At 46.5% G+C, this 24,341-nt stretch overlaps 2 protein-coding genes, 1 non-coding gene and 1 pseudogene across 7 annotated transcripts; all 4 read left to right on the plus strand.

Moving 5' to 3' along the window:
- The first annotated feature begins 680 nt into the window (after window positions 1-680).
- Window positions 681-1,237, plus strand: LOC103628133 (uncharacterized; annotated as a pseudogene).
- Window positions 1,238-1,469: 232 nt separating this feature from the next.
- LOC101027212 (uncharacterized) lies at window positions 1,470-5,205 on the plus strand. Of its 4 annotated transcripts, none has more exons than XR_002262229.2 (6): window positions 1,470-1,816; window positions 2,372-2,804; window positions 2,887-3,059; window positions 3,162-3,383; window positions 3,850-3,924; window positions 4,788-5,205. XR_002262229.2 is itself a non-coding variant. In XM_008646626.3 (5 exons), exons 3-5 carry the CDS (start codon window positions 3,215-3,217, stop codon window positions 4,793-4,795), a joined length of 252 nt encoding a protein of 83 aa, XP_008644848.1. In that variant the 5' UTR covers window positions 1,505-2,804; window positions 2,887-3,059; window positions 3,162-3,214; the 3' UTR covers window positions 4,796-5,205. The 4 variants fall into 4 exon arrangements, 1 of the variants encoding a protein (XP_008644848.1); XR_002748319.2 differs by having other exon boundaries at window positions 1,499-2,130; window positions 2,385-2,804; window positions 4,788-5,196; XR_004849397.1 differs by having other exon boundaries at window positions 1,511-2,130; window positions 4,788-5,196.
- On the plus strand, window positions 2,200-2,350 carry LOC111589465 (small nucleolar RNA snoR2/U65). Its single transcript, XR_004849883.1, has one exon. It is a non-coding gene; the product is annotated as a small nucleolar RNA snoR2/U65 (small nucleolar RNA).
- A 2,407-nt stretch (window positions 5,206-7,612) lies between the features above and the next one.
- On the plus strand, window positions 7,613-22,567 carry LOC100279717 (uncharacterized). 2 transcript variants are annotated; one of them, NM_001366101.1, is made up of 13 exons: window positions 7,613-7,757; window positions 7,852-8,196; window positions 16,471-17,221; window positions 19,549-19,635; window positions 19,719-19,802; window positions 19,873-19,959; window positions 20,051-20,137; window positions 20,383-20,436; window positions 20,512-20,603; window positions 20,690-20,804; window positions 20,881-21,031; window positions 21,530-21,683; window positions 22,212-22,567. In NM_001366101.1, the coding sequence occupies exons 2-12, from the start codon at window positions 8,039-8,041 to the stop codon at window positions 21,673-21,675; spliced, it is 1,812 nt and encodes a 603-aa protein (NP_001353030.1). In that variant the 5' UTR covers window positions 7,613-7,757; window positions 7,852-8,038; the 3' UTR covers window positions 21,676-21,683; window positions 22,212-22,567. The 2 variants fall into 2 exon arrangements, with proteins under 2 accessions (NP_001353030.1, NP_001146148.2); NM_001152676.2 differs by having other exon boundaries at window positions 7,675-7,757; window positions 7,858-8,196.
- Window positions 22,568-24,341: the final 1,774 nt, after the last annotated feature.

Below are 24,341 nucleotides of genomic sequence, written 5' to 3' on the forward strand. Positions count from 1 at the left end.
CCAGCCAAGAGTCATCAGTACTCGGTATGTCGCGCGCGTTCGACGACTACTATATCGAGGATTGTGGCGTCATCTTGGCGCCAGAGGTGACGCAGAAGAGGACCGACAACAATGACCAGTTCGTCATCCTCGCCACCGTTGGGGTAGCTTTTGTGCCGGCTTGCCTTTAATTCTCTTCGCAAACACACACTTGCCTTTTTGTTTAAGCAAAAGCGTATGGTGGTACATGTCTGATGACTAACGATGTACGAGGGAATTTCTTCCGGTATGTGTGGAACATGCTCTCCAATGATGAGACCATACAAATCGTGACATATATCGAAGTTTGCATGATAATGATGGTTGCAATGTAGTGGTGAAACAGATAGATTATAAATAACAAAAGTTATGTATGGCTAGAATCACAAACTGATTATGAAACATTTTCTCATAACGGTATAACAAACATTTTGTATATAAGTTATCGTAGTATACTGATATTATATATTTCCGTTGCAACGCACGGGCATTCAGCTAGTATATATATATATCCTACTACTAAATAAGAGTGGAGCGTGGGCGCCCTGGCGCGGCCATACCCCCGCCTATCTCTAACTGACATGCTGGCCCCACAAGACACCCGCCTCCACCTCGCAGATGTGTGAGTCAATGGGCCACCCACACCTCGCCTCGCCTCCCCCATGGGTTGCGGCGCCGCGCTAGCCTGGAAGTCCGCTGGGCCCTGGCTGATCTCGTCCCAGACCTCCTCCACCGTCTTCCGGGACGGCGGCGGCGGCAGCGGCAGCGCGAACGACCCTACCGAACCAGTCCCCTCCCTCCTCCTCCTCCTCCTCCTTCGTTCTCACCTGTGCCCGTCGTCGTCGCCACGGGCACCGGCTCCCGATACGCGCCCTCCTTGTTGCAGCCGGCCGTGGCGGCCTGGAACTCCTCGGCGTTCCATATGTTGGCCATGAACTCGTCCATGTTCATGGACCCAAAGTTGCGACCCGGCTCACACAGCGAGTTCTGCAGCTCCTCCAGCGTCAGCGACATGATGGACGACTGCCGCGCCAGCGGATCCACCGCCTGCTGCTGCCGTTGCTCCTCGGCGGCATCGCTGGTCTGGGCGCGCGAGTGCTGCGAGGTGACCTCCTGCTCGTCGAGGGCCTTCACGTTCTTGCTCATCTCCGACGCCATATCTCACTCGACCTACGAGACTGACTCCTTTTTAGCACACTCTCTGCTGATGCGTTGTTGAACGTGACGCGGCACGCGGTCCTTATATGAAAAAAATTATGTACATACCGTATGCAAACACCACATATTTCTACATAAGTTATCGTAGTATTTTATGTTTCCGTTGCAACGCACGGGCAACCACCTAGTATATATATATATATATATATATTTATATTAAGAGCCCTGAGCTCTATATAACTGTGGAGAGCCTTGATCCGAAAAGTCGATTTCGGTTCAGCCCAAACCACAACCGGACAACCCAACCGTAATCCCCCACGCTTGTACGTACATTTTTTCCATCCATTCACCCTAAACTGTCACCTAAAATCTAGGATATATTATTCCCCCAAAACAAACACTAACCGGCCGGCCCAATTCTCACGCGCTCGCCGCCTAGGAGCATTCACGTTGGTGGCGGGCGGTGGCTCGGTTCCTCTCCTCCACCGCACCTCCAAGAATCCACCTCCACGACTAAGCTGACGGCTCGGCGGCGCCATGGCGGTTCACCGGCTCCAACCTTCCCTCTCTGGCCTACAGTGCTCCACCGCCCGGTCGCCAGTGCTCCTCCATGGGCCACGGCTGACGGGTGCACGCACCGGTATGCATCCCTTGCTGCTCTAATTCCCGACGCTCTAGCTCGTGTACCAGATGTGCAGACTGTCGCCTAGCCCTGCTCCGGCGTGAAGGACTTCTGCTTCTGCCCCTGCGCATCCCGCCCTTGGTCGCGCACCTCGGCATGTTCCTCGGCCCGACGGCTACTGTCTTGAGGCATACGGTGGCCGCCCACCTCGTACCCAGTCACCAGATCTCAAGTTCCACCTCAAAATCCAGATCAAGTGAATGCCATGTTTCATCCTTGGTCCAATCGGTTCTTACTGGAATTTGTTGGCAGGCAACGAGCACCCACCACCGGTTAAGTCTCTCCCCTTCGGTCCTTCCTCCCTTTCTTCTGTGTTAAGCCACCGAGCACCCAAGCGGTTTGGCCTGATGCCACATCTCTGGTAGCTACAAACCTACAAGCTTTGACAAAAGATGCTATGATTAGGCCGATACAAAGTTGTTTCTGCTTCTTTATCTCTGTATCATACTAGCACTTATTAGGTTGCAACTCGATTGTTTAGGTACTAGATTTGATCTGATTGTGAATTACCAGATGGTTGGTGCAGGCAGGAGAGGTGGATTTGGTGGACCTAGATTCGATGTGCAGAGAGCGACTTGGAGGTGGCTGACATCTTCAAGCACTGCAACATGCAGTTACAACTACTGTTGGCCATACAGGGAAATGCTGGGCCTATTATACCAATTGTTCAAAGCATGGACCTTGTATAGCTACATGTTTTTATCATAGATATATTAATTTCTGAAATGCCCATATATTGGTATATTTGTGGAAATTTATTGGCCAACTGTAAGCCCGTCGTGATGCACAGAACATTTGTGGTATAAGATTTTTCTGTTGATGTTTGCAGGTTATTTTTCCAGCACTTGACATTCGAGTGAAAAATGTCGCAGGGACATATTCTCTTGAACATAAAGGAGAAAATTATCTCTTCGCACATCAGACAAGGCTTCTACTCTTTCAGAAGGTTTGTTCAGTTGGTTTTTCTATCCTCTAGAATGGTGGACGAGATTTCTATGTCATTGAGATATTTTTATTTGGCCTTGTAGAAAGTCATTTTCAAGAGAATCTTGAACAAAATGACCAGATGTTTAGGCCTGGTTGGAAGGACATTTTTCGAATGAATCAGAGTGAGCTCGAGGCTGAGATTCGAAAAGGTCTCTCGAGATTCTACTCTTGATCCAAGGAGGAAGGCCTATCTGATCCAAAATCTCATGACCAGGTTTGTTATCTAAAAATAAAGTAAATAAGTTGACTGTTATCTCCCCTTAAGAATACATAAAATAAGTCTGTATTATATGTGTTTTAAATTTGTAAATTTTAGCCGTTGGATAGCTGCTCAGCAGAAATCACCACAACCAAGCGTCGAAGGACATAATGGATGTACACGACGACCTGGATGTGTTCCTTCGTACCGAGACCCAGGGAAACAAATATTTGGCTGTGAGCATTACAAAAGAAACTGCAAGCTTGTTGCTGCATGCTGCAATAAGCTATTCACTTGCATATTCTGTCACGATAAAGTTAGTGACCATACAATGGACAGGTATCTTCACCACAACCATTCATTTTACCGTCCACACCTTTCCTGCTGAGGGATGCTTTCAAGGATTTCATTTTAACATCGAACCAATATCAATTAAGCATGGCATTTTATTTGGAAATAGATGTTTGTGGTGGTGCCATGGACCTGTGCGTCCCTTGTGAAATGAATTGATTTTTTGTCATTGAATTTTCTAACTGAAGCTTTTTCATTCGTTTGATTCACTTGAGCTCCCTTAAGTTGTATTGTATTATTTAATCATAAATGCCATCCTTCCTCTTATAGTTATATAATCAAATATTAGTTTTAATCCTATCTGCATGGTTTACAATGTATTGGGTTGTGTCATTGTGTGAAGAATGTTTGGTGGTTAGTCTGACCACATGTGTTAGCTGAATATGAGTGCCGAGCAGTAGCATGCATATAAGTTCCACTGCATTCAATATTTACATTTTTTTCTTATTTCCAGGTAACTCAAGAGGTCCACTTATTGACTCTTATGACCATGTAATTGGTGTTAATACAACTACATTAACACGTAAAGGTGAGTCAAGATTCTCTCATTAAAATATTTGTAGTCAAGATTCTTTTTTGTGATGTTCCAAACTGAAAGAGTGCATCCGGGCTGTTGCTGTGAAAGAAAGTGAAAGATGATGAGGTCAAAAAATGTCTTTACTTGGCAAATATACTTGAAACATAATTTGTTATATTGTATCTAAAATTGAGAAACAGATGGTGGTGAGAAAACATTGCTCTCGCATGATTGGATATTTTTGATCTTCTAATGCTGAAAGAATGCAACATAATATTCTGATACTTGGAATTTATTTGAGTAATTTTAACTAAACCTGTACGTGCTAATGAGACATGCATATAATTACTGCTATATAGTTTGGTAGACCTGACTTTGTGATCATTGTTTCCTGGGTATGCTTATGATTTTTCTGCAATTTATCTGTGCTATACTAGACTTAATCAGTAGTTCCACTGATTTTTAGTCGTTATATTAATAATCTGAATGCTCATGACCAAAGGCCGTTAGTTCGCTGATGAACACAATTTTCGATGTTAGAAGTGGATTGTTGTTTGACTCTAGTTCTTACATTTTGTCTTTCCTTTTGCGGATCTTTTTTACATGGAGAATAGATATCCAGGCTATCAATGTTGTAATCAGTTTTGATTTGATTTTGATGTTCAAATTGTAAATCTTTGTTGCAATATGCATTTTGTTATAATAGAAACAATATAAAGAAAATAGTATAGAGAATAAATGTCATCTGGTACAATTGTATTAGTCTTATCCCTGTTATCATAGCTTTTGCTTTTCCTTAGCCATAATGAATGAGCAAATTAGCATGGGTACCTTATGCTGATTTGCTTCTGTCTTGATGGTTTATTCTCTCATAGGTTGGTAGATCTGGAAGGTCTTGATGGTCTAATACCTGTCTATGAGTACGAAAGAAAAGGCGGGAGAAGTCGGTCTCTGCAGCATCGCGCGTGAAAAAAAATCAGCCAATTCCATGAGCATTGATGTTGTCATGACTTCAAGGAGAGACCATGCTAAGAATAATGCATTATGACATTTGTCAGGCTTACATATCGATTGTTTGATATGGATAGATGTATAGGTTTATGACCAATCCAGTTCAAAGCAATTTGAGTACAAAAGAAATAAGGAGCAGGAAAGCTCTGTACATCTTGCATTTTGCTGTTTTTTTGTCGAAGTTTCAATGTCTGTCGCGTGACAAAATATAGTTGTAATTTATATTTTGGCATGCACGAAACATGTGTATTTATTCATTTTTGAACGAAATTTTACGTCAAATCCTCTATTGCGTTATATACGAAATTTTAACGCGGCATGCACGGAAACTAACACTAAACATGCGTGATTTAAACGTCGTAATTCGTTACGAAACATATCAATGATTTATGCTAAAATTCACATCCATTTACGCTGTTTCGGATCACATTTTACGCAAAAAACTGCCCGAACCAGACCCCGCGCACGATCCGACGTGCGCGATTTTTACGCCGTAATTTTTGGGCCACATTCGTCGTTATGAAACAAAGTTACGATTTATGCTAAAGTTTGTATCCATTTACGTTGTTTTGGTTCACGTTCTACGCAAAAATCCGTCCGAGCCAGAACCCGCGCACGATCGGACGCACGCGATTTTTACGCTGTAATTTTTGGGCCCCGTTCGTCGTTACAAAACAGATATTTGATTTACGCTAAAATTCATAACCATTTACGCTGTTTTGGTTCACGCTTTACGCAAAAATTGCCCGATCCAGAACCCGCGCACGATCGGAAGCGCGCGATTTTTACGCCGTAATATTTGGGCCCATTCGTCGTTATGAAACAGATCTACGATTTACGCTAGAATTTGTACTCATTTACGCTGGTTTGGTCACGTTTTACGCTAAAATCTGTCTAAGCCAGAATCGTGCACGATCGGATGCATATCTACTATGCGTAGGTATACCTGGCTAGGGCTTCCCATGGGCTTACATTAGTTCGTCCCTATATATATATATATATATCCACGGGTATATCCGCAGATTTGTGGCACCTGCGGGTCACGAGTATAGGTATAGGTGCAGCCTGCGGTTTTAAACCCGTGTACGACCATAAATTTGATGTTGGCTTCGCCCCTATTGGTATCAGCTGGTTAGCTGCTCGCTAACTGTCCCTGCCGCATCAAGCTAGCTGACCCGTTAGTAGTTTAGCTTTGAAAATATTTATTCTGAGTGATTATTTTTAGAATTACTTTTAAAAAAGAATAAAAAATAAAAAAATCTAGTTGAGGTATTCACCACACTTAGAAAACTCGCTTGATTTACGCACCCACGTAAACAACATACTCTATTTCCAGGAACCGTATACCATTTTCCATGTCTACAAATTATACAAATTCTGGGCACAGCCCTTCGCACCACCGTAGTGCTATCTACAGCGATTTCCTCTAATATTTTTATGTATATTACTTTTTATGTCACATCATCAGCATTTCATCTCCTACCTTTTCATCTATCGTAACGGTTTCCTTTAAATACTTTCCCTATACTCTACTACAAGCATAAATTATCATTTTTATACCTACTTTTCATACACTATTAATTTTTCATCTATTAAAAAATAATCGTGGGCTCACGACTATAGTACCAACTACCAAACAGTAGTAGCTCGGGTGAACAATGACACGCTAGGAATGAAGGGAGAGAGAAGCGGTCCGCTCGCTGGGAGGGCCTCGTAGGGACAAGCGATGCGTGCGTGGGGATCTCCTGCAGCCGACATGCATGGGGAGGGGAAGCTCGCGCGGCAACCCGTGTGGACAGTCTAACAGTCTCTCAAAAAAATGACTCAAAATAGTGTCACAAATATTAAAATACTATATTATTCAAAATGTTTAGAGCACTAAAAATAAGTTGTGCTTCAATAGTTAAGCCCTAAATTATTTAGTTTTAAAAGTGAATTACATTATTAGAAAAAATGTTGAGAATGACTAGGAAAAAAGATAGGACACTAGACTCGGGTGTAGTATATTTAGGCCACTTTATAAAGTGCTATATATTATTTTTATAAAAAATGGTTGAGCACCATTTGCGACACAGGGCACGACCGGACGGTCCGCAAATAGATCGAATCAGGCGCAACTAATCCCTTTTCCGGATGAGTTTATCCCTCTAAACTCGCGGTTGCTGTTGGGAGACGTCTATGAACGAGACCAGACCTTCCCTTTATATTTTAAGGGGTACGACCGTTTGCAGAATCGATCAAACAATTAATATATCTTCCATTCTTTACATTTTGCCCTAGAAGTAGACATTAACATAGTTTTCTTCCTCTAATCTTCACCTCTATACGATTCTATGTCGTATAGAGACGTCATGTATGGCCTGGTGATCCCAAGACAAACTTATGATCTCTTCTTCCTGACGGGATCTATCTCGGAAGTGAGATCCACGTGCTATTGGCGAACTTCGTCGCCTCGGCGTACACTTGGATGTCCGACAACTAGACGCAGACCGTCCGTCTCATCGGCAGAAACTCTAGCCTTTGCGTTAGGTCGCGGACCATCCGATCCTTGCCCGTTGATTGACGGCGAGATCGACGCCAACAAAATTATAAAATAAAACACTATTAGAGTTATTTTTTATGGATCGAGTCCTATATATTTTAAAATAGCTTCAAACAAACTCCCAAATTTCAACGTCCAAGGGTGGCGCGAGCACACAGACATAGAGGCACGGAAAGCAGAGCGCGAGGAAGAGAGAGACAGAGAGAAAAACCCAAACCCTAACAATCATTTCCAGGCCCCCGCCCCCCGGCGTCTCCAGAACGTTCCAGAACCTTCAAGGAACCATCCACAGGCGAGGCCTCGTTCCCCGCCCGTATCTCCCCATTTCCACCCGGCCGGCGCGGCGGGATCCTGACTCTGGCGCTGTCTGCTGGGGTTTCGTGTAGGAGCAGGCGCGAGCGCGGGTGTTTGGATCGTGGGAGGCAACGCTGGCGGCTCGCAGCGGCAGCAGGTGATGGCGGATTCGCCTAGCGGTGGAGGATCTAGGGCTTGTGTCTGCTGGGTGAGACAGGTCGAGGAGGCAGCGTCGGGGCTGGTGCTCGGGAGAAACGAACAGGGGAGGAGGGAGGGAGGATGCTGAGCGTGGTCCGGGTGCACCTTCCGTCCGAGATCCCGATCGTGGGCTGCGAGGTCACGCCCTACGTGCTACTGCGGCGGCCCGACGGTGCAGTCTCCACCGACGATGTCCCTGAAACTGCGCCCGCTGATGGCCAGTTCATGCGGTACAGATGGTAAGCAGCTACTTGATTGTAGTTATCCTGGTAGGACATGTCATTTCATCATTTTGGATTGCTCAATTATAGTTTGTTGTTCGTGGTAGTGAATTTTGACCAATTTAAGGGTTCCTTAGCAGATACCTTGCTGGAGCAGTTGCTATACTCATGATTAGAATGCCCATTTATTCAACCAATTTGTGCATGTTAAAATTATGAATATGTGATCACAGATGTTAACCGTACAAGAGCTCTTATAATATTTCGGTAAAAGGTGCAAGTATAAATGTGCTGCTATTTGCGGTTTAGATAGGTCCAATAGACAGATTTAAGGTTGGAACATAATTGGGTACAGAACTGGCTGATACCTGTTTTCAAATGGCACCATAGTTCATCAGATGCTTCAGATGGGGAGTTGGGGACAGAGATAGCTAGTAGGCGTAAATTCGATGACCAATTCAACAAGCCATATGATTCGAGGTCTTTTTGAATGTTAGAAGCTGAAAATGTGTTGTTAGGAGTTAGAACCATAGACATCTAGATAGGAATCATCATGGGGATTTTATTTTGCACTATTCGCCTTTTTAGAACATCTTCCTTCTATATTCGTGTAATGTACGGACAGACGTACACGCGGCGTCACAGGGCACGAGATGTGCGCCGCGCTGTTGAGCGTGCAGCACGCCTGAATTAGCAGGTGATCTCCTCTAGTGGCTAAGATTAGAAGGAAGAGAGTAATTGATTGTTTCCCTTTTTGCCACTCTCCGATTAGAAGGAAGAGAGTGATTGGTTATTTCCCTTTTAGTTACTTTCCTTTGGCAGTCCTTAAGTCTAGGGTGATTCGTTATTTCCCTTTTGTTACTTTCCTTTGGCAGTCCTTAAGTCTAGGGAGATCGATTGGACCTGAGGCTATTTATAGCTGTAACCGCATATGGAGATGCATCAATAATATTTCAGTCCAGTCTTCTACCTTCTCTCTAAGCCACGCGCCTGGGGGCAAAACCCGACGAAGTGTTGAGCAGCGTGGGGGCATAACCCCGTCGTGATTTACCACGGAGCGAGAGTACGAGCTCCGTAGTCGAGGCCCGACGTCCCTACAGCATACGACCCTTGACAACCTGGTATCCAGAGTCTCTCGATCCTCTTCCACCCAACCAGCCGCCTCCTCTGCCTCCACCACGCAGCCCAGCTGCCACCACACCCCATCACCACTGCCCACCACTTCGCCGCCAGCCATGGGGGATCAACCAACCCTGGCGGATCTCATGGCCAAGCTGAACACCCTCACCACCGACATGGCAGCCATGAAGATGGACATTGAGGGCATCAAGGGGCGCTCTTCTACCACGGAAACCAGCGGCGATGGCCGTACTGAGGGGCCACGGGACCTCGAGCGTCCACCCAAGTTCCAGAAGCTAGACTTCCCCCGTTACGATGGCAAGTCTGATCCCATGTTCTTCATCAACAAGTGCGAGTCGTACTTCCGTCAGCAGCGCACCATGGCAGAGGAACACGTCTGGATGGCGTCGTACCAACTAGAGGGTGTCGCCCACATGTGGTTCGTCCAATTGCAAGATGATGAAGGCACACCGCCATGGGGCCGATTCAAGGAGCTCCTCAACTTGAGGTTCGGGCCGCATCTCCGTTCGACGCCCCTTTTCGAGCTATCCGAGTGCCGCCGCACGGACTCCGTCGAAGAGTACGCCAACTGTTTTCAAGAACTCCTCCCGCGCGCTGGTCGGCTCGATCAAAGCCAGCGGGTGCAACTCTTCACTGGGGGACTCCTGCCGCCAGCCACGCCGTCCGCGTCCACAACTCAGAGACCCTCAACATGGCCATGAGCTTGGCACGTCAAGTGGAGCTCGTGGAGCTTGATCGCCTACTCCAAGCCCCTCCCAGGCACGCAACACGCGCGGTCCCGACGGCCCCTGCCGCTCGGTCGGCTGCGACCCCACCGGTCCTGCCACTGCCCGCCACGGCGCTGCCAGCATAGGGCCAGGTGCTTCCGGCTCCACCACCCCGTGGCGCGGGGCAGCAGACAAAGCGCCTCACCCCTGAGGAGCAGGCTAAACGTCGGTGACTCGGTCTTTGCTATAACTGCAATGAGCCCTACTCCAGGGGCCATAACCGGGTCTGCCGTCGGATTTTCTACGTCAACGGTGTGGAACTTGACGACGACGCAGTGGTTAACGCAGCAGCCGACCAGGAGGCACCACTGTTCTCTCTCCGGGCCGTCGCTGGTATGCCAATCTGTGATTCAATGCAGGTGCGTGTGAAGGTGGGTGCTGCGACGTTCACAACCCTCCTGGATACGGGCTCCACGCATGACTTTATCGTGGAGGAGGCAGCAGCTCGCACAGGCCTCTCCGTCCGCTCCAGGCCACGCCTCTCATCCACCGTGGCCAACGACGAACGGATCGCGTGCCCCGGGGTCCTCCGTCAGGCGCCAATCACCATCGCATGCGAGGATTTCTGCGTCGACCTCTACGTTATGCCGCTCGTCGGCTACGACGTCGTCCTCGGCACCCAATGGATGGTGACGTTGGGAAAGATGGTGTGGGACTTCACGTCCCGCACGGTGGCCTTCACTCACCAGGGCCGCCCCATCTGCTGGACGGATGTGTCCGCGCGACAGGAGCCGTGCCTCACCGCCGTCACGTCGCCCGAGGCTTTATTGGAGGAGCTACTGTCCACCTTCGGCGGTATCTTCACCGAGCCAACCGGGCTGCCGCCGCAGCGTGCTCGTGACCACATCATCGTCCTCAAGACGGGCGCGCTGCCGGTCGCTGTCCGAACATACAACCCAGCGGCCCACAAGGACGAATTAGAGCGGCAATGCGCCGCGATGATCGAGCAGGGCATCGTGCGGCGCAGCGACTCAGCATTCTCATCCCCGGTTCTCCTTGTCAAGAAGCCGGACGGGTCGTGGCGCTTCTGCGTCGACTACCGGGCGCTCAACGCGCTCACCGTCAAGGACGCATTCCCCATCCCCGTCGTCGACGGCTGTTAGACGAGCTCCATGGGGTGTGCTTCTTCACCAAGCTCGATCTGCGTTCGGGGTATCACCAAGTCCCCATGCGCCCAGCCGTCATCCACAAGACGACGATCATGGCGTTCGGGCTATGCAACGCCCCCGCCACGTTCCAAGCTCTGATGAACGATGTCCTTCGGCCCTTCCTACGTCGCTTCGTGCTTGTGTTTTTTTACGACATTCTGATTTACAGTCGCACGTGAGCGGATCACTTACGCCACTTGCGCGTCGTCTTCGGGGCGCTCCATCAACACCAGCTCTTCGTGAAGAAGTCCAAGTGCGCGTTCGCGACGTCGTCCGTCGCATACCTCGGCCACGTGGTGTCGGCCGCGGGCGTCGCCATGGATCCGACCAAAGTGCAGGCTGTGCGGGACTAGCAGCAGCCACGATCCGCGCGGGCCGTGCGCCGCTTCTTGGGACTTGTCGGGTACTACCGGAAGTTCGTGCACAACTACGGCACCATCGCCGCGCCGCTCACCGCCCTGCTCAAGGACGGATTCGCCTGGTCGCCCGACGCGGCTGCTGTGTTCTCCGCGCTAAAAGCGGCAGTCACCTCGGCTCCGGTACTCGCCATGTCGGACTTCTCCAAGACGTTCGTTGTCGAGTGCGACGCGTCCTCGCACGGCTTCGGGGCGGTGCTGGTCCAGGACAGCCACCCGGTGGCCTTCTTCAGCCGGCCTGTGGCTCCTTGGCATCAGGCTCTCGCGGCATACGAGCGTGAACTGATCGGCCTCGTCCAGGCAGTTCGCCACTGGAGGCCCTACCTTTGGGGGCGGCGCTTCGAGGTCAAGACAGATCATTACAACCTCAAGTACTTGTTGGATCAGAGGCTGTCCACGATCCCGCAACACCACTGGGTCGGGAAACTCCTCGGCTTCGACTTCACGGTGGAGTACAAGCCGGGGCATACAAATGCCGTGGCTGACGCCCTGTCGCGCCGCGATACTCCGGAGGCGGGCTCGGTGCTGCTGCTGTTCGGCCCGCGCTTCGACTTCTTCGACCGCCTTCGTCAAGCTCATGCCTCCGACCCGGCGCTAGTTGCACTACATGACGCCATCAGCAGCGGTTCCAAGTCGCTGCCCTGGGCCATCACCGACGGGCTGGTCCACTACGGCAGACGACTGTACCTGCCGCCTGACTCACCGCTGCTACAGGAGGTGCTGCAGACGGTCCATGGGGAGGGCCATGAGGGCGTCCAGCGCACGCTGCACCGACTCCGCCGCGACTTCCACTTCCCTAACATGAAAAGTGTGGCGCAGGACCTTGTTCGTGCGTGTACAGTGTGCCAGCGCAACAAGCCGGAACACCTCCACTCGGCCGGACTGTTGCTGCCACTCCCAGTGCCACAAGGTGTTTGGTCGGACATCGCCATGGACTTCGTCGAGGCGCTGCCGCGCGTCCAGGGCAAGTCCGTCATCTTGATGGTGGTGGACCGTTTCAGCAAGTACGCGCACTTCATCCCCCTGGCGCACCCGTAGTACGACGGAGACTGTAGCCCAGTCCTTCTTCACCGAAGTCGCGCGCTGCACGACATCCTGCAGTCCATCGTCTCCGACCGCGACTCAGTGTTCACCTCCAACTTCTGGGGCTAGCTGATGCGTTTCAGTGGCACCAAGCTATAGATGACGACGGCTTTCCACCCACAGTCAGACGGGCAGTCCGAGTCCGCTAACAAAGTCATCATCATGTACCTTCGATGCTTGACAGGAGATCGCCCACGCGACTGGCTACGCTGGCTGCCATGAGCAGAGTACGTCTTCAACACTGCCTTCCAGTCGTCGTTACGCGACACGCCGTTCCGTGTCGTCTACGAGCACGATCCTCCATCCCTGCGCTCCTATGCGCATGGTGACTCCCGAGTGCCGACGGTGGTCCGCACAATGGAGGAGCGCACGGAGTTCCTGGAGGACATTCGACACCGGCTCGAGCAGGCACAGGCCCTCCAAAAGCACCACTACGACCGTCTTCATCGCGAGGTTACCTACCAGGCTGGCGACTGGGCCCTGTTTCGTCTTCGTCAGTGGCCTACTACATCCATGCCCCAGGCAACGACCGGCAAGCTCAAGCCTCGCTTCTACGGGCCATACCTCGTGGTCGAGCTCATCAACGACGTCGCAGTCCGTCTAGCCCCGCCTCCTCAAGTTCGACTCCACGACGTCCTCCACGTTGGGCTACTCAAGAAATTCCATGGCACCCCACCGCAAGAACCCCCAACCCTCCCTCCTGTTCACCATGGCACGATCGTTCTGAGCCAGAGCGGGCCGTCAAGTCACGATTGGTGTGCGGCATGCGCCGGGTTCTCATTCAGTGGAAAGGGGCGTCACCAGCTTCATCATCATGGGAGGATATCGACTTGTTCCGTGCCAGGTATCCTCAATTTCAGCTCGAGGACGAGCTGCCTCTCGAGGAGGGGAGAGATGTAATGTACGGACAGACGTACACGCGGCGTCACAGGGCACGAGATGTGCGCCGCGATGCTGAGCGTGCAACACGCCTGAATCAGCAGGTGATCTCCTCTAGTGGCTAAGATTAGAAGGAAGAGAGTAATTGATTGTTTCCCTTTTTGCCACTCTCCGATTAGAAGGAAGAGAGTGATTGGTTATTTCCCTTTTAGTTACTTTCCTTTGGCAGTCCTTAAGTCTAGGGTGATTGGTTATTTCCCTTTTGTTACTTTCCTTTGGCAGTCGTTAAGTCTAGGGAGATTGATTGGACCTGAGGCTATTTATAGCTGTAACCGCATATGGAGATGCATCAATAATATTTCAGTCCAGTCTTCTACCTTCTCTCTAAGCCACATGCCTGGGGGCAAAACCCAGCGAAGTGTTGAGCGGCGTGGGGGCATAACCCCGTCGTGATTTACCACGGAGTGAGAGTACGAGCTCCGTAGTCGAGGCCCAGCGTCCCTACAGCATACGGCCCTTGACAATTTGGCACATCACTAAATACTGTAACTGGCTTGAGGTCATCGAACTAAATTTTTTATTAGGACCCAATAGTGGAAGCAATTTGCTCTCTTTGTCAGAAGAGTTGCTCAAGCACAAGCTTATGGCTCATATGATTCTATAGGGTGGGTTGTTCCTTGAAGTAAACATCTGTTAACTTGACTACTCCCTCTGTCCTGAAATGTAAGGAATCGAAGCGATTTTCAGATAAACTAAGGAGTCTGGCAAAATACCCCAGGAATCGATGGGATTTTCAGACAAAATATTGAAATAAGGAGTCTGGCAAAATACCGCATTACTCCTCACTAATTAGGAGTGAGTAGTTCGGTTATTGCTTTCCTAGTTTAAAAGAGATCCTTACATGTTATTATTTTCTGCTATGAATTAAAGATGAAAGGTATGGTGTACGTAGAGTGAAAGGGGTGTTCGGTTAAAAAGCATAGAGGAGATAGAGGAGCTGAGGGCCTAGAATACCTTATATTTTGGTACAAATTGAACCCTTTATTCCTTACATTTGAGGAAGGAGGGAGTAGTTGAACCTCAATGGGGCAATGCTGGGTCTGGACTTTAATCTTAACCTGTTTCTATTGTGGAGCTTGGTTCTGCAGCAAATACTTTTATCGATTTATTTTAACCCTCAACCACACTTTTTTTAGTTGATATTCATTCCGGGCTTATGATTCCACTGTACTTGGGAAAAATTTCATGTACAATCGATTCTTTTTGTACTGCATCCATTTTAAGAAATCTGTCCAACCTCACAAACATAAAACCTTTTTTTTTGTCTTAGTCAAATTGAGAAAGATATTTGTCGGTGTTTTGACCCGAGGATCCTATCGACTAGTGAATTAGTGCTGCGTGCCCTGACCTAGATGGGTGATGATGCAAGGAGATAGAAGTCTTTATCCTGGTTTGGGCAAGAGAAGGCCCTACTTCCAGCGGAGGGGGATGAGACTTATATTACTTGCACTTAAGTGCTTGCAGTAGGGAATACAAGCTGGTCGGGAGAGGGAAAGGATCCCAAGTCCCTAGGGTTGATTGAGGCAAGTGCCAATATCAGCGTGGAGGTGAAAACCGTGAGGTGTTCCCCCTCCCTCCGTGAAGCCCTGGGCTCCTCTATTTATAGCCTCAAGGAGGACTACCAGGTGCGCCGGGGCTTGTCGCATATGGCAGAGGAGGTACGTCCGAGCCCCTGTAGCCAGCATGGTCACCGGTATGGTCCCCGTACTTGTTGCTGACTTGAGTCGGGAAGGGGATGTCCGGTTCCTGTATTTGCATCTTTGACTGTGTAGAGAGCCGAGGCCATGGTTTGGGGCTCGGTCGTGTGCCCAAGTCTGCCTGGTGATCGTGTTGTCCCTGTCGTAGTGGTTGAAGCAGTGATAAGTATGGCGAAAAGCTTCTGGCAATACATAGGGCCTCAGGGATACCCGACAATATTAATAAAAGCGTGGACAACCTACTTTTCTAAAAAAAGAAAGATAATAATAACAGAAAACTACTGTTTTTTGGTAAGTATTCAAGTAATGAAATCATATGCAAGTTTGTTGTACCGATTTATATCAGTGTGTTTGCAATCCAAAATACTTCTAATATGATATCAATTCTGTAATAATTGACGATATGTTATATGAGAAATAAAGTCAAACTATGCTTACGAAGACTTTCCTGAATCAAAATATGCCTTATAACAATGAATGGACGAATTGATTTCTGTTCTCAGTTGCTCGTGAGCAAACAACATACCTTGATGATACCAATATATGTTCACCTAAAAGTGCAATCATTTTGTAATGTATAAATTAACTGTGCAATAAATACTAAAAACAACCAGTTATGAATGCTATTTTGAGACACTTTTTTTCTGACTTCATAAATCTTGATTACATTGTTGTTAGCACACAAGCCTTGTGGATGATCAATAAGACTGGAACACTTCTGTGATTCAGTTCTAAAATATAGAATTTAGCTTATTAGTTATCAACTTATTGTGTATATTTTGATAAAAAGGGCAGGGGCAAAATCATCTGGTTCTGGTACTATGGATTAAAATAGAAGAGTTCATGCGCACGCGCGCACACACACACAGTTAAGACATTGCAGTGACTTGAAGGTAATATATTTGCATCTTGCCACCTGTGCAGTGTTGACCAAAATTTTGCAGTCAAATTGTCCTGACAAACTGGTTATTGAGCTCATGGTACCGAATTTCATAACTGATACTTGCATTACGTCAGCTCTTTAGAGGGCCTTAATTTTTCAGAATTTTTTGAAGTTTTCTGTATGTCTAGTGGTTATGTTGATTTGTTTTCTTCCTTGAAGGTACCGCATACAGAGCGATCGGAAAGTCCCTATCTGCAGTGTGCATCCAATGGAACAAGCGACGATTCAGTGCCTCGGTTGTCTCAAGTCAAAAATACCTGTTGCTAAGAGCTACCACTGTTCAGCTAAATGTTTCTCTGATGCATGGCAGCACCACAAAGTTTTGCATGAACGAGCCAGTAGTGCTCAAAATGAAAATGGGGCTGAAGAAGAGGAGTTATGTGGCAGTGGTGGTTCTGGGGTTCTAAGTACTGCTGGATCTGGTTCTTTGTCAAATTTTGGACAGAGCCCTAGTATTAACAATGAACCTGTGCCTTTGTATCCCTCAGGTACTGATAAAAATTCTGGAGAAACTTGGTATGAAGTTGGGCGCTTGCGAACGTATACACCAACTGCTGCTGATATTGGGCATGCACTAAAATTTGAGTGTGTAGCTGTGGATTCAGAAAAAAGGTCTCCAATTGGACCTCCGACCTCAGTTATGACGTCACACGTAATCCCCGCACCAACTCCGACCCCTCGTCGCCTTATCCAAGTGAATGGGGATGTTTTGGGTCACTTGGATTTAGACAGCCAAACTTCATCCTTGGGGACATTCACTGTATTATCTTACAATATTCTTGCTGATACATATGCTACAAGTGATGCATATAGCTACTGCCCAACATGGGCACTTACCTGGACTTATAGAAGACAAAATTTGTTGCGTGAAATTATTGGTTATCATGCTGATATCATCTGTCTTCAGGAGGTATCACTTTCGATTTTCGAATCTAACCTATTCAATTTATTTTTGCTGGCATCCTTTTTCTCTATTTTCTTGATGGATAAGTTTTACTGTGTAAATTAAGGAAGTCTAGAATTGTGAAATCCAATGGACGTTAGAGTGGTAGCACTATATAACTGTCAATGGTGTTTTAGATATCTTTGCAAAGTTGTTGAACTAATTTTTCTGCTCGTTTATATTCAGTTTGGCCATGACTTAGTATGGTATTCGGCTATTTGCGAGCTATTTCGGCTAGCATAACATTATATGCTTGTACATTACTGTCATGGGCATCATAGGGAGCGAGAGGCAACAGACATGCTGGGATAAGGCCAGAGAATAAGATTGAGATGAGCTAGGATAAGACTAGAGAATAAGATTGAGATGAGAGAATTGTGGAGAGTTGGTTAGCAGCAGATAAGTCCAAGAAAGTAGGAGTTAGTTGAGAGTTTGTAGGAGAAGTTGGTTAGCCATATGGCTATTTATAAGCCGCATGGCAGCAGGGAATAAATCAAGCAAGATCATTATCAAACCAATCTCTCTCTCTCTCTTGCAATGACCCTCTCAAGCGCCTAGGGCTGCTACCCTAGAACCAAGCCTGCGGCAGAGGGGTATAACCTCGCCGGAGAAGACAACTATCCCCATGGACTGACACCTGGTATCAGCTCCAGGTTATCCTCACCACCACCAGCCGCCCATCCCTCACCACCACCAGCCGCCGCAACGCCCTCCCACCCGCCCTCTCCAACTCCAGATGCATTCACTCGGCTCGAAGAGAGTTTTGTCCGTCTCGCAGAGAAGTGGGATCAGTTCGTTGTGATGTTCCACCGCTACAAGGAGAAGACAGAGAAGGAACTCCAAGCAGCGGTGTGGCTTCAGGCGGCAGCGCGAGGGTTCCTGGCACGCCACCAGGTACAGTCCCTTCGTGGGGAGAAGCACCTTGCTGTGGCCTCCAGGGCCACCCCATGGCCGTCATCACATGAGCAGGTTGTGGTGCGCCTGCAAGCCGCAGTGCGCGGCTTCCTTGTTAGGCGGGCGGTGCGGAAGCTGCACTTGCTGATCAGCTCATCGCTGCACCAACTCGCAGCCTGCGCGCCCAACCACCAGGTCTCGTCTATACTTTTTGAACCCCCTGCAGAAGTCGAGATCTGGGTATGCAGCCCCCTGCACGGCCAAAGAGGGTCATCTCCTTCATTCGGGCAACTGCCTTGGTGCTGGACAGACCCAACATAAGAACAGGCTGGTTCCTCCTTCACCTTTCATCCAACGTGAAGTCCGCAGTTCAACCCTTTCCTTGGGATCCAGGAGGACATGAGGACATAGCTGCAGTTCAAATTTATATTTTAGTTCCACAATTATTTTGTATTTTCGTCTTAAATAATAAAGGTAAGCCGAGATGTAAAAGGCTTAACCTTAAGTCGTGTCAGGTAAGTTTATGACAGCTCGAGGACGAGCTGGTCCTCAAGGGAGGGGGAGATGTCATGGGCATCATAGGGAGCGAGAGGCAACAGCCAGGCTGGGATAAGGCTAGAGAATAAGATTGAGATGAGCTAGGATAAGGCTAGAGAATAAGATTGAGATGAGAGAATTGTGGAGAGTTAGTTAGCAGCAGATAAGTCCAAGAAAGTAGGAGTTAGTTGAGAGTTTGTAGGAGAAGTTGGTTAGCCATATGGCTATTTATAAACCGCATGGCAGCAGGGAATAAATCAAGCAAGATCATTATCAAACCAATCTCTCTCTCTCTCTCTCTCTCTTGCAATGACCCTCTCAAGCGGCTAGGGCTGCTACACTAGAACCAAGCCTGCGGCAGATGGGTATAACCTCGCCGGAGAAGACAGCTATCCCCATGGACCGAAGGTCCATGACAATTACCAAGAGGTTTCTGAATCTACTTGCATTTATGTTGTGCTCTTTGTAATATTGGTCTCTTAAGTTTTTGTATGGAGTATAATGCAAAGAAAGTCTAACCCCAACACATACTCCCCCCATTCCAAAAAGCTGTTTCAGCTTTATCATAAGTCAAACTTGTCTAACTTTGACCAAGTTTATAGAAAAATATATTAGCATCTATGCACTATCTAAATAGATTTGATGGTGTATCTAATCAATCTAGTTTGTTATTGTAGATGTTTGTGCATTTTTATATAAACTTGCTCAAAGCTAGAGAACTAAGAGAAGTTTGACTTAGGACAAAGCTAAAATGATTTGCAATTTGGAATGGGGTAATTGGTGGAATTGTCTCTCAAGCTAAATTCAATAATCAATAATGTCTATGTTCATCAAAGCAAGATCTAAATCATCCTTTTTTTTAGGTACAAGTAAACCACTTTGAAGATTTTTTTTCACCTGAGCTTGACAGACATGGATATCAGGCGCTTTACAAGAAAAGGACAACAGAGGTAACTTTGAGTTTCTTTTACTTTGTTAATTTGATTTGGTACCTTTTACTGTCCTGTTTGATACTGCTCCTTTGCTGTCACAGGTGTATTCTGGAAATCCTATGGCCATAGATGGCTGTGCTACTTTTTTCCGCAGAGACAAGTTTTCGCATGTTAAAAAATACGAGGTATGATCACTTCTAGGTTCATAGTTATTGGCTGGTTGCACCTATCTAATTATTGCACTTTTTTGAATAGGTTGAGTTCAATAAGGCTGCACAGTCCTTAACAGATGCGATTATTCCTTCTGCTCAGAAAAGACTGGCTTTAAATCGTTTGATTAAAGTAAGAAAAACAATGAAACATTATATTATATATCCTGTCATTAGTTCTATTTATTAATTTTAATAATGTCCCTTTCCCCATCCCTTTAAAGGACAACATTGCACTAATTGCGGTTTTAGAAGCCAAATTTGCTAATCATGGAGCTGAAAATCCTGGTAAAAGACAGCTACTTTGTGTGGTACGTGAATAAAATCTTCTTTCTTTTGGTGGGTACAAAGAGCTTGTAATATGCTTAGCATCATCCTCATGTTGAAAATTGACGTTTACCATTTTCCTCTAGATTTTGAGACCTACTTCTATCATATATTGCTCTTTCTCTTTATCATTTACGTCTTTCCCTTACCCTTATTGGCACACCAATACAATTTTGTTGTCATGAGGCTATCTAGCCTCATTGTTTTCTTAAACGATTTCAATTTGCAGGCAAATACACATATAAATGTTCATCAAGACCTAAAAGATGTGAAGCTATGGGAGGTCCGTATGACCACATTCGCTAGTGGTTTCTGTTATCTCAATTTTCCAGGATAATAATACCTTCAGTTTTTACAGGTTCATACCCTCTTAAAAGGATTGGAGAAGATAGCTGTCAGCGCAGACATTCCTATGTTGGTCTGTGGAGATTTCAACTCGCCCCCTGGGAGGTGCGTCTGCATTTGGAAATCATGGCAATATTTATCAGTTTTTTTCTTGAACTATGATTTTTTAATCGCACAATTGTACATTTCAGTTCTCCACATGCGCTTCTTGCAATGGGCAAAGTTGATCAGCATCATCCAGATCTGGCAATAGACCCCCTTGGAATTTTACGCCCTCCAAGCAAGTTGAATCATCAGCTTCCTCTGGTCAGTTAATCTGCCATGGTTTTGGTACCCTTTTTGCTCTGGTCATATTCTGAACAATGGTGTTGCTTGTGCTTAGGTCAGTGCATACTCTGCATTTGCAAGAATGGTAGGTGTTGGCTATGATTTGGAGCATCAGCGGAGAAGGACAGACCCTGCAACAAATGAACCACTCTTCACAAATTGCACAAGAGATTTTACTGGAACTGTTGATTACATATTTTACACAGGTTGGTGCATGGAGCCTCACTGCGGGCCTGTTTGGCCACAATGTTTATCAAACCATGGTTATACAATACTATACTTCACAATTGTCATGACAATACCATAGTTTTGGCCGGCTCCAAAAATACCATGGTTTTGATAAACATTGTTTAGATACAACATTATAAGCCATAATATTAGGTAAAAGCTACCCATGGCTTGAAAACTTCGGGTTGGAGTGGAGTTTCCACCAAAAATACTATGGTATCTAGAATATCATGGTTTTGAAAACATAGTTTTCAGGAATGCAACCAAACACCTTATGACATAAAATACTATGGTATTAGTAAAAACCATGGTATTGCCTAAAAACTGTAAAAAAATACTTTACTTCCAAACAGGCCCTGCATATGTAGCCTGTTATTCTGTGTTTGCAGCTTCTGTATCTCCATTTTTCTGGAATAAGATTAAAGGCACTAATTGTGCTTATTCTTTTGATAATGACCATGTTTGTTCTCCTTCAGCGGACTCCTTGACAGTGGATTCATTATTGGAACTTTTGGATGAGGAAAGTTTAAGAAAAGACACAGCTCTTCCATCTCCTGGATGGTCATCAGATCACATAGCACTGTTAGCCGAGTTCCGGTGCAAGCCTAGAATCAGAAGTTGACACATTAGGTATGTTACACAGGAAATCAGTGCCGTCATATTGCTTCTTACTGGAACTGCATGTTTTTTTGTTGACATGAATGGTGTTGGATTTTACCGTGATTGTATATGTGTGGTGGGTTCCCCTCTCCTTGCTCCTAATGCGTGGGCGTTTAGTTCAGTACAATATATGCGCTTGCATTTATGTGACCAGTGCTTGCAATATTCTTTTGCTGCACCAGAAATCATTTTATTGTCGACAGAAGACGCTATTTGTGCTGTAGGAGTTCATGATTCTTCGTTCTTTTGGGTCATGCTTTTCAACTTTTGCTAGGGGAAAATCAATGCTGAAAATCATGGCAAATCTCTGCTATGTGCTTAGAATGCTTCATATACAACACTCACCACAGAATTCGCCATAACTGACTAACTGTGTTTTTTAAGTCCTTTGATTCATATACTATCCTGGATTTTAGTCATCTGAGCCACATTCAGATTATGGTTATTTGGCAGTGACAAATTAACACTGAAATCATGACAATTTGAGAATCTCTCCAGGTCTTGTAGAAAAAGGTTATTGTCATCATCCTTGGTGGTGGAACAGCGTTCCATGTGGGTATGACGGGACGCGGGCTCTCGGGGAAGCAAGCAGCCTAGGTAGCAGCCTCAGCAAGGGGAAGGGGCATGTAACATTTGATTTTACCCTTTTACATTTTAGCTCATGATACTCAAGCTGCCCATGTGTACCATTACTTCCTATAGAAGAAAATACTTGAGAGAAATTTTGAAGGCTAGTTTGGAAACTCTATTTTTTCCAAGGTATTTCTATTTTTCAAGGGGAAATGAAATATTTTTTCGTGGAAAAATAGAAATCTCTAGAAAAAATGAGGTTCCTAAACTAGCCCTTAAAGGGCTATAAGCCCCTTTTTTTTCTTTCACTCTGGTCGCGTTGGATTTAACCTCTTTGCTGTATCCATATGCTCGCTGCCTACAAGATGTAGGAGCCTTCAGTTTCTCTACCAATGTAATTCCAGTTCCAGTTTTTGTTCTCCATGTTGCTGGTTGCTCTCATTGCCGTTAGATGTCTGGTGCCTTTTTGTTGTATACTAACGGAATCTGGCTGGTTGTTGGCTCCGTGACCTGTGCTACCTTGTTACGAGTTGGTCAGAACATGTCCTCAGCCCAAGAGCCGACGCACGATCGTACACACGTACAACTCGGCTCCTTTGGTTTCTTCGACCAAATACGTTGGCGGTTGTGTACAGTTCGGTTCCTTTGGTTTCTTCTACCAAACACGTTGGTGAATAACGCGAAGTTCATATGTCGGACGTGCTGGTAGGTAACCTCTATTGTCGTAGCATGCAGAGAGATTGGAAACTTCTGTACGGCACAGGATTGGGCAAATCTTGACCTGAGACTTTGTAGCTGCAGCCTGCAGGCATGTCAAAAGTCAAACCTGTGGCGCGTCAGAAAATTTCCAGACGTTTGACCGCATGCAAGTCTCATTGCCACTGACGCTGCGGGACCTAGCTTGCGTGGACATGACAACGTAACCGGCGGCTCTTTCGTTACAAGTACACGGTCAAGTTTTGCTTTCTTTCTTTGCAGGTATTCTTTTGACTACGCGAATCAACTCCAACTTTCTGTGCAGTAGTTCTTTTGAATGCGCGGTTCAACTCCAACTTTCTCTGTTCAAATATTTTATTATTGAAGCATGTTTTAAACTATTTTTTTTATAACATTAAGAGTGAAAAAACTCAACATACTTTTACAACCAATTGAATATTAATTATACTTCATAATTCATGAGGAAAATGCAAAGGATAATGAAACTTAAAAGGATTTTGATGTTGCCTAGAGGGAGTGAATAGACTACCTGTAAAAATTGAGCTAAAAAAACGATCAGAACCACAAGTGGAAGTGTCGCCTGACACCCAACACTATCGCGTGGCGGCGCTGTCGGATAATTGCACGACACAGACGCGTAGGCTAACTAGATCTGATTAACTTGAAACTTAATGAGTAACGACTACAACAGGTAAGCACTAGTTTCTTCAAATATGAGGCACAACCTAACATTTGTCGTAGCACGAAGATGTGCTTGCCATGGAGGAGGAAGTTGTTGTTGGTGGACCAAACCGAGGCAAGAGGTGTCTCTTGGGCTGATGAGCGAGGTACTGCAAGAACTTGGGCAAGAGGTGTTTTTGAGTTAAATGCGTGAGGTGGCCCAAGGGTTGGGGCAAGGGATGCCCCATGACTGATGCTTGAGGTGCCTCATAGGGCAGCGAGCAAGGTGCCTTGAGGGCTAGGACAATAGGTGTGAAAGGATCATGATGCCCAATAGAGGGGGGGTGAATTGAGCTTCTCTAAATTTCTTGCAAAAGATTAAACTCTAAACAAGAGGACAACTTCGCCCAACTACTTAGCTAAATCACTAAAACTAGGAAACAGTAAGCAAACCCTAAGTCATCATGGCAAATACTAGGAATGCAAATACACAAAGTAAATTGTTCAAAGTAAATGCAGAATGTAAAGTAGGGCCAAGAAGACTCCTCCAAGTTTTTCCAAAGGTATAGGAGAGTCGGCACTCTCCACTAGTACTCGTTGGAGCACTCGTGCAAGGGTATTGCTCCCCCTTAGTCCTCGCAAGGACCAAGTGCTCACTATGAGATGATCCTTTGCCTCTCT

This window comes from Zea mays, chromosome 5 (assembly GCF_902167145.1).
Source record: "Zea mays cultivar B73 chromosome 5, Zm-B73-REFERENCE-NAM-5.0, whole genome shotgun sequence".
In the NCBI taxonomy this organism is placed as follows: domain Eukaryota; kingdom Viridiplantae; phylum Streptophyta; class Magnoliopsida; order Poales; family Poaceae; genus Zea; species Zea mays.

Excerpts from the sequence above, each read along its gene's own strand:
- LOC101027212 (XM_008646626.3), top strand. The coding sequence starts at position 3,215 with ATGGATGTACACGACGACCTGGATGTGTTCCTTCGTACCGAGACCCAG. Across the intron at positions 3,384-3,849 it reads AGTGACCATACAATGGACAG|GTAACTCAAGAGGTCCACTT; the intron begins GTATCTTCACCA and ends TCTTATTTCCAG.
- LOC100279717 (NM_001366101.1), top strand. The coding sequence starts at position 8,039 with ATGCTGAGCGTGGTCCGGGTGCACCTTCCGTCCGAGATCCCGATCGTG. Across the intron at positions 19,803-19,872 it reads CGCATGTTAAAAAATACGAG|GTTGAGTTCAATAAGGCTGC; the intron begins GTATGATCACTT and ends TTTTTTGAATAG. Across the intron at positions 20,604-20,689 it reads TTCAACTCGCCCCCTGGGAG|TTCTCCACATGCGCTTCTTG; the intron begins GTGCGTCTGCAT and ends TGTACATTTCAG.